This window comes from Trematosphaeria pertusa, assembly GCF_010094035.1.
Source record: "Trematosphaeria pertusa strain CBS 122368 unplaced genomic scaffold BU26scaffold_10, whole genome shotgun sequence".
In the NCBI taxonomy this organism is placed as follows: Eukaryota; Fungi; Ascomycota; class Dothideomycetes; order Pleosporales; family Trematosphaeriaceae; genus Trematosphaeria; species Trematosphaeria pertusa.
Genome location: NW_022987221.1, coordinates 785,553 through 797,542, shown reverse-complemented (window position 1 = coordinate 797,542; position 11,990 = coordinate 785,553). Strand labels below are relative to the sequence as shown.

General features: G+C 35.1%; 2 protein-coding genes across 2 annotated transcripts; one reads left to right on the top strand and one right to left on the bottom strand.

Annotated features, from left to right (window-relative positions):
- Positions 1–10,002: 10,002 nt before the first annotated feature.
- Positions 10,003–10,237, top strand: BU26DRAFT_521113 (uncharacterized protein). Its single transcript, XM_033829455.1, has one exon. It carries the CDS (start codon positions 10,020–10,022, stop codon positions 10,176–10,178), a length of 159 nt encoding a protein of 52 aa, XP_033681674.1. The 5' UTR covers positions 10,003–10,019; the 3' UTR covers positions 10,179–10,237.
- A 132-nt stretch (positions 10,238–10,369) lies between these two features.
- BU26DRAFT_507232 (uncharacterized protein) lies at positions 10,370–11,686 on the bottom strand (the record flags this gene model as incomplete). Its single annotated transcript, XM_033826984.1, has 3 exons — positions 10,370–10,703; positions 10,762–11,114; positions 11,165–11,686. The coding sequence occupies 3 exons, from the start codon at positions 11,684–11,686 to the stop codon at positions 10,370–10,372; spliced, it is 1,209 nt and encodes a 402-aa protein (XP_033681673.1).
- Between the last annotated feature and the right edge of the window lie 304 nt (positions 11,687–11,990).

The window sequence follows — 11,990 nt, the reverse complement described above, 5'->3', positions numbered from 1 at the left end:
GTTAATTATAAAGGTAGCTACGCTAATTATATTAACGTTAAGCCTAGCCTTTAAGTATGTTTCTCGTAAAATAGGTAGCTTTTTTAGCTTATAGGGCAACCTAGTAGGCGAGTTAAGATTCTTAAGCTACCTATCTATCTTGCGTAGGTTTTCTTAAAGCTTCTAGTATTATAATTCTCTCTTCTCTTATTATATTACTCTTAGCTTTTCTACTACTAATATTAGAGCGTTATAGCGATTAGCATTAGCTTAGTAAGCTGCTTAAGCTTTAGTAGTAGATTAAAGAGATTGTGTAGAGATAAACGTATCGCGTTTATAATTAATTAATTAATTAGTGTCTAGCTATATTAGTGCGCGCTACTTATAGTTAACCTAAATATTAACTTCTTTAAGTAACTTATAACTAATTATTATATTATAGTAGCTAGTATTATAATATATAAAGTAAGTATAGATTTAGTAGCTTTCTAGTACTAGATTAGCTTTAAAATACTTATCTACTTAGCTATTAGGTTACCTATTATATCTAGTAAGAGGGATTAGTTCTATACGTAATAGCTTAACGTAAAGGTTTTTTCTAAGAGTTTAAAGGTACTTTAGGTATACTAAGATATAGCTACTTACTTCTATATTAATTAAGCCTCTAAGCTTAATTATAAAGCTATTTATAGAGATTTAGTAGAGTAGAGTAAACATAGAACTACTAAATAGCTTTTTATACAGGTTAATTACTCTAGTAGGTAGCTCTAGAAAGAAGACTTCTTCTAGAGCTAGGCTTTTTCTAAATTGTTAGATTTATATTCTAACGTGTTATTCTTAGGTGCTTATAGCTCTATAAGCTTTATAGGCTTCTTCTCTAGATTAACGTTCTTAATAGCTTTCTACGCGGTAGAAGCTCTAGAGTAATTATAGCTTAGGTAGCTAGGTTAGTAGTATTAAAAACAGGTAACTAGCTTCTAGATTACTAGAGCTTTATTAGGTGCTAGAAAACCTAGAAGAGCTAGGGGCGCGCGTTATAGTATTAACGCAATTACGTTATGCTTTTTAGTCTTTCTAGCAGTAACGCATGCTTCTCTAGAGGTAAGCTCTTAAGTAAAGTCTTAAGTAAGGTCTATATAGTAATTATAGTTATTAACGTATTAATATTAGTATATACCTAACTACGTGTATATATTCTCTAGTAGCTTCTTATAAAACTTCTCTACCTATTAATCTACTAGAAGCTAGCGCTTCTATATAAGGTAGAAGAAATTATTCTAGAAGTAGACAAAGTTAGTAGCGCTTTAGTAATAAAGCTTTTAGAAATTATAGTAAGCGTTTAGCCTCTTATATAGGTTTCTATAGCTTCTTTCTAGCTAATTAAGAATATAATTATAAGAAACTACTACGCTACTATTCTTAATAGTATATAGTATTACTAATAAGATCTAGTACGCGTCTTTTTTAGTTTACGTATAGATATAGGTAATAATAGTTTTCTTAGTATTCTCTAGCGTATCTCTAGTATACTAATTCTAGTTTACTTAAAGTTTATTATATAAGCTATCTCTCTACTACTTAAAGGTAATACTCTTACTATTTAATAATAAGAGTAGATCTAGAAACTTAGTAGAGCGTATTAGTTAGCTCTCTAGCGTATACAACGCTAGAGGTATAGCTAGCTAGTATATAAAGAGGTAAGAACCTAAGATTAAATTCTCTAGTAGTAACGCGCTTAAATTACGTATAATTAGTGTTATAGAGAAACGCGTCGCGCGTTAAACTAGCGTAGTAGGTAGTATCTAGTCTCTAGAGTAGGTTAATTACGCTTATAGTTACTAGATTTTAGCGTCTTTTTTAGCTAGAGTAGTAGCCTATATCTAATATCTTACGTATATATTATCTCTCTTAGTAAGAGCGTTAGTAGTAATCTAGTAATATATATAGATTTGTTATTTATATACTTATTATATATATAATTAGCTAACTATTTTATTAATAATTTTAGCTAGTATTTCTAGAAAGAGCTCTTAAAGCTCTTTAGTAGAGGTAGAGAGTATATATAAACTTAAGGCTAATAATAGCTCTAGTATTACTAAGCTCTAGTAAAGCCTTATAAGCTTCTAGTTAAAGTTATTATTCTAATTCTTATTAGTTATTACGTTATATTACTAAACGAGGTTTTTATAATAGAAATATTAATTAGTATATTCTACTAGCAGGTTTACTACTCTAAATTTAAGAACTATTAGAGTAAAGAGATATTATAGAGCTAAGGTTCTACCTCTAGATTAGCTTTACGAGAGTTCTTCTATAGTATTTAGATTTATTCGGCTTTTTAATTAAGAAAGAAGTAGAGAGGGGAGGTATCTAGCTGCTAGCAGAGTAGCAGGTTGTTAGTTCTACTAGCAGGGTAGAGAGATAGTTAGCTCTGCTAGTAGAGTAGAGAATTATTAATTTTTTGTAATTTGTAAAAGAGAGGGGGAGTTTCTATACATAGAAGTTTTATAGAAGTTCTTTTATACATAGAGCTCTTAATAGCTCTCTTTAGCTTAGTACTAGTGTCTTTCTACTACTAACTAGATCTGCTAGTAGTCTTATATAGTACTAAAGAGATAAGTAATTAGAGCTCTTATAGCTATAATTCTCTAGGTAAGCGACTAGGCTCTTATAGCTCTAATTCTTAGTATTAGCTATTAGTAAACGCTTCTTAATAAGGCTACTTAGTTTAGCTAGATATTATGCTACTATCTCTAGCTAAAGAGGTATTAACCTTTAGATAATATAAGAGCTAGGTCTGTAGTCTCTACTACTATAAGCGCCTCTAGAACACCTAGCTAGGTAAGTTAGCTACAGGTAGTACTATCTCTACAAGCTATAAGGATAAGAGATGCTAGTAGAGTAGGTTAGGTTAAATTTAGCTATCTAAAGGTAAGAAGTAGAAGAATACTCTAAGAGGCTCTATATATAGAGGTGCTAAGCGCTAAGGCGCTAGGCTAGGTTACGTAATAAGATTACGTAACCTAAGGTTATATAACTCTAGATAAATTTCTAAACTAGACTATTATACTTCTTATCTTTTAGAAATTTATTAATATCTATTTACTTAAGGCTATAAAGGTAAATAGCCTATTAGTAATTATCTAAGAAATTATAGAATTAGCTAGAGAATTTACTATATAATTAATTACTAATATATTCTAATAGAATATTAAAATACTTAGCTTTAGTAAGACTAAGAAGTATATCGCCTTTCTCTTACTTATTTTCTTAGGCTATCTTATCTAGGTTATTCTATATAACCTAAATAGCCTAAACAGCTAGCTACTTATAGAATTAGATAAAATTTATAACCTTAGAGAGGTAAATATCTTCTATTTTAAGTACTTTATATAGTCTACTTATTAGTTCTAGAACTAGAATACTAAGCTATAGTTATAGTTCTTTTCTAATCTATACTATAGAGAGCTAGACACCTTCTACTATTTAGACTAGTATTTTCTTTATAGAGCACGTATTTCTAATTATTATACTATAGTATTTAGGTATTCTATCTTTGTCTACTCTAGAATTATAGGTATAATAGTACGAGTAGCCTAGCGTAAGCTTAGGTAGAATTTCTAGTAGTTAGCTTTCTCTATTTATATTCTTCTTCTATATATCTTTAGATACATCTTTATATAATAGCGTAATATAGTTTAACCTAGAAGTACTATTAGTTTTTATAGAAAAATCTTGCGTAATTAATAGTAACTACTTAGTTTATTTATAACTTAGTAGAAAGAGTAGTTTTTTATCTAGAATAGAGACGCGGTTCTCTATAGCTAGTAAGAAATCTAGAGATATAAGTATAATTTAAGGTAGAGGCTATATAGAGTAGGTAGTAAAGATCTTACTAGACGCTTAGTATTATAGTACTATAGATACTAGTCTACTATTAGAACTATAGTATGCTATATAGTACTAAGAGGTAAAAGTTATAGATATAGAGGTCTAATTAATAGCTAGATTATATTACTATAACTATAAAAGGCTAAGAATAATTAGTATATTAGTAGCTAGCTTTATAATATAGAGTATATAATACTTATAGTAGTTACTAATAGATATAAGTATAATATAGTAGTATATAAGTATATTACTTATATATCTATTTATAAGTAGTAAGAGCCTAGAGAATAGTATAGTATATAATAGAATATTATATTACTAAACTAGAGAGTAGTTAATAAAGCTATAGCCTAAATAGCTACTATTAATAAGACTTTACGTAGTAATAGATAAATACGTAAGATAGAGTAATATATAAATAAGTAGTAATTTACTATCTATAGATCTAAGCTAAAGAGAACTCTTTTTACTAAAGACTATTTATATCTAGTAAGATTATTATTTATATATACTCTTCTTAGACCTCTAGTTATAACTATAGTTAGAGGCTAGTTATTTTTTATACTACTATAGTTAGAAGCACTTATAGATAGAGAAATTAATTTAGTAGGTATACTTGTAGTACTAGAGAATAAGCTAGTAAGAGTAGAAGAGACCTTGCCTTTAATATAGCCTCTACTCTTATTACTTATAGAATAGTTAAAGAATAGGTTAGTATTTTAGCCTTAGCTATAGCCGTCTTAGCTATTATAGCTACTCTAGCTAGACCTAGTATTATATTTGCTATAGAGGTATCTATAGTTATTAAATAGTTATAGGTTCTATAGCTATTATATATATAATTAAGAAAATAACTAGAGCTAGCTACTCTACTTTATATTATTCTTACGCTTTTTCTTATAATTAGTCTTATTATGTTCTAGTTTTCTATAATAGAAATAGAGACCTCTCTACGTATATTCTTCTTATAATAGGCGTATAGCGTTTAACTATATAGCGTCTAGGTCTAAAATAAACTAAGTCTACGTAGTTACTAGAAGCGGCGTACTTATATTTATATACGTCTACTTTAAGTATTTCTTATAGATACTACTAATATACTTCTCTTTCTTAAGGCGTTTCTATATAGTATTTAGTAACTTAACCTATTTATTAAAGTTAGTAGGTCTAGAGAGCTTAATCTAGTTAGTAACTATACTACTAAGCTTTATAAATACTTTATAGTAAAGAGTAGTAATCTTTTCTATAGCTATCTTCTTAGCGTAAGTAGACTATTTCTTAAAGTTAGATAAGAAGTTAGAAAAGAGGCGTATACCTATAACTAGGTTATTAAATTTAGTATTAGCCTCTAGTGTCTTATTAGTACTAATATAGACTTAGTCTATATTTATAAATAGATTTAAGATTATAGTATAGAGCTATACGTTCTAGTTATCTAGATTATCTAGAATTATATTAAGGTTATAGTAGTAGCGCTCTATAGTATTACTAGTAAGAAGGTTTATAGCGTATAGAAGATAAAATAGGTCTATATTAAAGAAGGCGCTATCTATAGCTAAGACTAAATAAACTCTTATCTTCTAATTCTTATATTTCTATTACCTAGTACTTAGATCGCTCTTACTATTAAATTTTAGCGAGTTATTATAATTCTATTAATAGAAGTTATAGAGATTAGTAGGTAGAGAGGCTTAAAGAGTAGTAGCTATAGCTTCTATAATATACACGCGCTACTCTACTACGCGTAGCTATACTTAAAGAGTAGAGTATTTAGTAGTAATAGTATTATAGTTAGCTTAAAAAGTCTAGAACTAGTAATTAAAGCTATTCTTAAAGTTTCTAAAGATATTATTAAGAGTGTTCTTTATTACTAAGACTTTCTAGTTAGTATTAGCTTTGCTAATTATAACTAGTAGCTACGTAGAGTCTTACTATAGGCCTCTAGTTTGCGTAAGTACCTAGAGTATTAGAAAGTTAAGAAGGTTTATAGCTAGAGTTTCTACCTAGTTCTTCTTCTAGATATTACTTATAGTATCTTAGTTTCTAGAATTATAGAGTAGGTTTCTTTAGTTATAATTTAGCTAGGCTATATAGTACGTAGTAGAGCTAATAGTAGAATTATATAAACTATTATAGCGTAGATAAGAAATAAGAATTTAAGATATATAATAAGTTATATAATATTAAGCTATAAAGATACAAAGACGTAGAGTAGATATCTACTATACTAAGGCGCTAAGGTAGCTAAGGTTATATAACTAAGCAGGTAGGTTAGTGCTATAATATAGTTAAATACGTATAGCTTTTTAATTACGTAATATATCTTAGTATAACTTTACTATAAGATATAATATACTATAAAGAATATATATATAAAGTTTTATAGAAAAATATTAAGGTTTTACTTAGTTATTTAAGAAAAACAGGTTAATTTTCGTTAATTTTCGTTGCTAAGAGAAAGTAACTAGCTTGCTTATATAACTAGCTTGCTTATAAAGTACGTTATTATATATATAATCTTATTTCTCTTTAAATCTAGAGAGATAGAAGTTTATTAATTCTATTCTTAGTTCTATCTATCTTAAGTATAGTACTTATAAATACGCTTCTAAGATATAATATAGAGAGCTATAGTATATTATAAACTTAGCTCTAGATTCTATTATATAGTCTAGAGCGTAAGCTATAACGTACTTTATAAACGAAAGCTCTACATAAACAAAAGCTCTACGACTTCTTAGCAAGAAAAATTAACGAAAATTAACCTGTTTTTCTTAAATACCTAAGCAAAACCTTACTATTTTTCTATAAAACTTTAAATATATATAGAGCTATACTATATACATCTACTATTAAATTTGCACTATATATCTTCTATTACGTAAGCTTAAAATAAGCCTTTCTCTAAAATTAACTATTCTTAGAGTTTAAACTCTATAGGTACTAGTAAACCTTAATAATAAACTATAAAACTTTATAGATATATTATATACTATAGTATAAAGACTTCTATAAAGTTTAGTAGCGTTTAGCTTAGAAATACTAGAGATATTAGCATAAAGAGTCTCTAAAAAGAAGTTTAGAGATTTCTTCTAGAAATAGATAGATATTCTAATAAATATACTATATTATCTTTAGAATAACTTTATACTATAGTATATAATATATCTTTAAAGTTTTATAGATTATTATAAAGGTTTACTAGAACTTATAAGGTTTAAACTCTAAGAATAGCTACTTTTAGATAAAGGCTTATTCTAAGCTTACGTAATAGAAAATATATAGTATAAATCTAATAGTAGGTGTATATAGTATAGTTCTATATATATTTAAATTTTTATAGAAAACTATTAAGGTTTCGCTTAGTTATTTAAGAAAAACTCGTTAATTCTTATACTTAGTATTTTTAGAGCGTTCGTTTATCTAGAGCGTTCGTTTATCAAGTACGTTAGTACCTTAATTTATTACTAACTTATATTATTAAGTTGCTTAATTAGCTTAAGAAAGGTAATAAGATAATAGCGTATTAGCTAGTACTTATAGAGTCTAAAGTTACCTAGCTTTAAGTAGCTAACGTATAGAAAAAGAAGTATAATTTACGCAAAAGAAAGTAAATTTAGAAAGGGGATACTCTTGTAATTAAAGCTAGCTTATAGCTAGTTGCTTAAAGAGAGGCTGCGGATTAGAATAAGGGCAAGAAGCGGCACGAAGAGGTAGTAGCACGCGACGGCTAGCTAGCTTAGCGACGCTGTGGACGCTGCGGTAAGCTAGGGCACAACGCGCGAACGTGCTAGGTAGTTAAAGACGATACAGATAAGTCGGATAGCTTATCTAGATTTATCTTAAGCAGCTTAGAGTTAGAGCAATCTGAATAAGATGGTGGCATTTGGTGGGGGCTTGGCATTTTTAGGGGGTTTGGTGGTGAAGTACGTTAGTTATTTAAGAAAAACGGGTTGATTTTCGTTGATTTTCGTTGCCAAGAAATCGTGGGCGGTTCGATGATATGGGCGGTTCGATGATAAAGTACGTTACCCCTCTACTTAGGGTTCTTCTCTCTAAAATAGGGGTCTTTCTTTATGTATAGGGGCCTGCAGAGCCCTATCTTAGGGGGATAACCCTAAAATAGGGGGCAAGAGAACCGTAGTGCTACGGATCTGCGTCAAAGATCCTGTTACAGACTCGGATGTTCTCTACTTACTTCTCGACGTTTTCGAGCACGCCGCACTCCGGTAGCTTCGGCAGCCATCCAGGCCATCCTGTCGACTTTTCCGTCAAAAGAAGCGAAAGTCTTCTTTGAACATCGAGCGAACGGTGTGCTCCCAACTCAGAACGTCAGCTCTACCTATATACGCTTCCCTCTCCCGTTCCCAAGATCTCGCCGCGCATCTGTCACAGATCGCGCGCCCCGGCGCCAAATAGGAAGCTCCGGAAAAGTGGACATTGCATGCACTAAACTGCTTCACTTGGCAGGTCGAACCCTTCTCTGCGACCATTTGTCGTATCGCGGGCTTGGCACAGCATCAACCCCTCAGGCACAGCTGATATCCTCACCGGTAGTCAGCACGGAGTGAGGAGACTATCGCCTCAGCTGAAACTTCGATTACGGCGGTCTGCGTCCTCAGCTAGCAGAACCTCCCTCTCTCACCGCATCTTTCTCCAGCTGCATATGGTATTGAGACCTCGCTGAATCATGAATATAATAGGTTTTAGTTCCTGGGCGGCAATTGTCAACTACATGCACCGGTATAAAGCGCATTTAGAGCCTTATACCTTATTGTGAATTTGAAACAGCCGAAAGAAGAAAGAAGAGTTGTATCGTGTATCTCTTTAAATTAGTATTTAATCCCGCTTCCGCTGTGGAGAGGGGTGAAAGGAAATGTTGGAGGAGAGGTAGAAAAGCGCTTTTATACGTACTCCAAGTCTTCAAAACAATTCGCAGGCATGGAGATGCTGTTTAGGGAGCGCATGCCTTCCAGCGGGAAGAACATTTGGTTGTCGAGTTGGGGCACGAGATGCTGTGGGTGAACCATTGAGCCGAGAAGGGATGGAAACATGTCATGGATGCTGTACAGTTTTAGTACCGAGCTTCATACTAGGAATTGAAACTACATTTCCGTTCAGACAAGACACCAACATGGAGATTCTCTTGCTCTGTTTAGGGCCTCTGCAAGACTATATTATGGGAGAGTGGAGAGGAAGAATAGCTCTGTGGGGGCGTTTTATAGGCAAGGAGCGGCCGCGTAGCGTAGTAAGCGGATCGCGAGGCTATGGCGGTAAGCGTTCTTCATCGTCGCGCAGAGCCCGCGATCGAACTGCTCGAACGAAACGCGGCATTTGACGCACACATGAGATTTACAAGAGCGGCCCGACGCCCGAAGCATGTCGAAAGGTTGTCGATGATTTTAGATCTTAGGAACATCTTCAGCCACATGCACAGGTACAAGGGGCATTTAGAGCCCCATGCCTCGCAGTAGCACAGCGGTGTGGAGAAGAAAGAAGAGTCGTGTCGCGGAGAAAGAAAGGCATTTATATAGGCCAGCATGGACTTGACGCGGACCAGACGACACAGCGGATGTATGCTGTTTCGACGTTGAACGAGCGAACGAGGTGCGCAAACCGCAGCTAACCATTCTCTTGAATCACTCTACCTTTTAAAGATACGTTCGGCTATCTCTTTTCTAACAGACTTTTGCCCGCATTTACGTAGACACTCTTCGTATCACGTTCCTTTAAATTTATTTCTCTCTTTTGCTACGGTCGGCCTTGTTACATTGTTAATACCATGGATATAACAGAATCACGATTATTAGCTTAAGTTTTCATTCTGTATTTCTACATTGTGCATCCATGAAAATTTATAACTCGACTGTTTCATTTTCTAACCTAGCCTAGAACGACATCTGGAAGACGATGATGCCAGTGACAATTTCCGAGTTGTCGATGTTTGCTGCGGACAGCCTATTTCCGTGTATGAAGAAACGCAACTACCTAGCCAACTAAAGTAACCGATAATTTGAAAGCATCAGCAGTAGTGTATACCGCCCTTTTCAAGGTCGCATTAACTCTACTGTTTGTTAAGACCGCTCTCTCACCAAGCATGTTGTTTCGATCCTCGTTATACGCTGTATGGTGGTGGGAGGATGGTGTAGATGGTTGGCGGCTACACCTGCGGCTTGCTCGATGGAGACTTTGTCACCGTCGCCGCAGCAAGCGTAGGTTCGAATCCTGCTCCTCTCTTAACTTTCGCCTTTAACGCTGTAGAATTTTCGTTGCTAGATAAGGATCCTTCTTTAAAAAGGCAAAGATAGACATGCAGATTAACATAATAAGGGGTAGCGACCCGCTCCTTACATAATGTAGCTTTAAATTTAAATAACAAAGGCAAAAAGAGGGAGGTTTTTTTATCACTTCGCGTGGTTTTCCTTTATCTGCCCTGCAGGAAGAAATGTAGAATAGTTGCATAGCTTTCAAGAAGCTAGGTCAATTCAATGATTTCAAGCTAAAAGCTGTATGGTGGTATCAGCCTCAGATGTTCTTTTTGCACCTCCCGTCCGCAATTGCTGCAAGAAGACGTGTAGAATTTCGATTCCTCCCATTGTTTCTTGTTCATATACGGATCGCCGGAGAGGATATGCACCCAGAGTGGGGTAAAGAAAGTCCCAATGAAGATAAATATAAGTATCGCAGGGCACAGGCCGTACTGGAAGCGAGCAAGAAGCGACGAGATCTGAACCAACAGATAGGTCGTGGTGATTTGGCGGTCGAACGGGCTGTGGAATTCCTCATTTCGGTGACACAAGGAAAAGAGGCCCTTCGTGATAGACTTCTCTGAGCTAAAAAGAAGTCAGTGCCTCAGAAAAAGGGGTGCAGGGGGCTATAGTTATGACTTACAACGGTGCGCTGTCGCCCTCGATCCCAAAACTCATTTCTTTGTCCTCGATGAAGATCACATGCGATTTCATCCTCGCGTACGTATAGATACCCAGGACGAAAAACAGGATCAAAGTAAGAATTTCCGAGTTGCTGACGTTCGTTGATAGGACACCGGATTTCCACCTCATCCATGCGATGCGCATTGAGTTATCCACAACGTGAATGTACGAAAGACGAGTCGCGATATCTTGCCACGGCCGGAAGTAGGGCATGTACTGGAGAAGATCGTCATATACCTCAGGGAAGTCATCCGTATTGGACGTGAAAGTCCATAGACGTGTGCCTATCTTGTCGACAATGGTGCGGGATTCCTGGATGCATCAGTGAATCATCGAAGGACCAAAATGTAAAGACCACTTACCGGACGGAAATTGTAGTCGTCATATGTTCCTAAGTATGAGACCCACCACCACATACTCTCCACCAACCACCACAGCCACAGTGGCCTAGCCGGTGAGTTCCAGCAAAAAGGAAGGAAGTAATAAGCGGGTGCATCGACATAGGTGGTGTATCCAAAGAAGGAAGTGAGGCAGTAGATGGCCAACGTGATGACGAAGTGAATGTAGAACGTAACACGCTTGAGCTTCTCTGGGTGGCGACGATATAGAATCGTAGAAAGGAGCACCGTTGAGATCAGAGCGGCGTAGATGTACGGGCGCGGTTGTTCGAGGAAAGCGCCGATGGGGCACTCCGAAGTGACATCCTCGAGCACAGCTGGAAAGGACCAAACGCAACCCGCGAACTGAGGCGCATACGCGTAACGCACGCAGTTGAGGATAAGCCAGAAGAGAGCGAGAGGACCCCAGACCAGAAGATGGGTATGGATCTCGTGTCGATAGCGGTTTGTTGTACCGAGTCCCGATGCATCCGAATTCGAAGCCATGCTGCGTACTCGAGGCAGGTTTAGTCTGTCGGGCTGGGTGTCGATGGAGAGTCGAAACTGGAAGAACTCGAAACAGCAGTGGGGTTTATAAATGTGCGGATGCTTGGACGCAAGCAGTGAACAAAAGAATCGTTCTCGTGAAGTCTTGGACTAATCGCTTGTAACGTCGGTAAAGGGTGAAGTCTAAAGTGTGCATATACTATGAGTTGAGTCACTTCTGCCGAGTAATGCATGTTCGCCTAACATGCTGGCCTATAAAGCCAACCCCCCTACCCCCAAACCCACCTCTCCCCAAAAGCTTCGA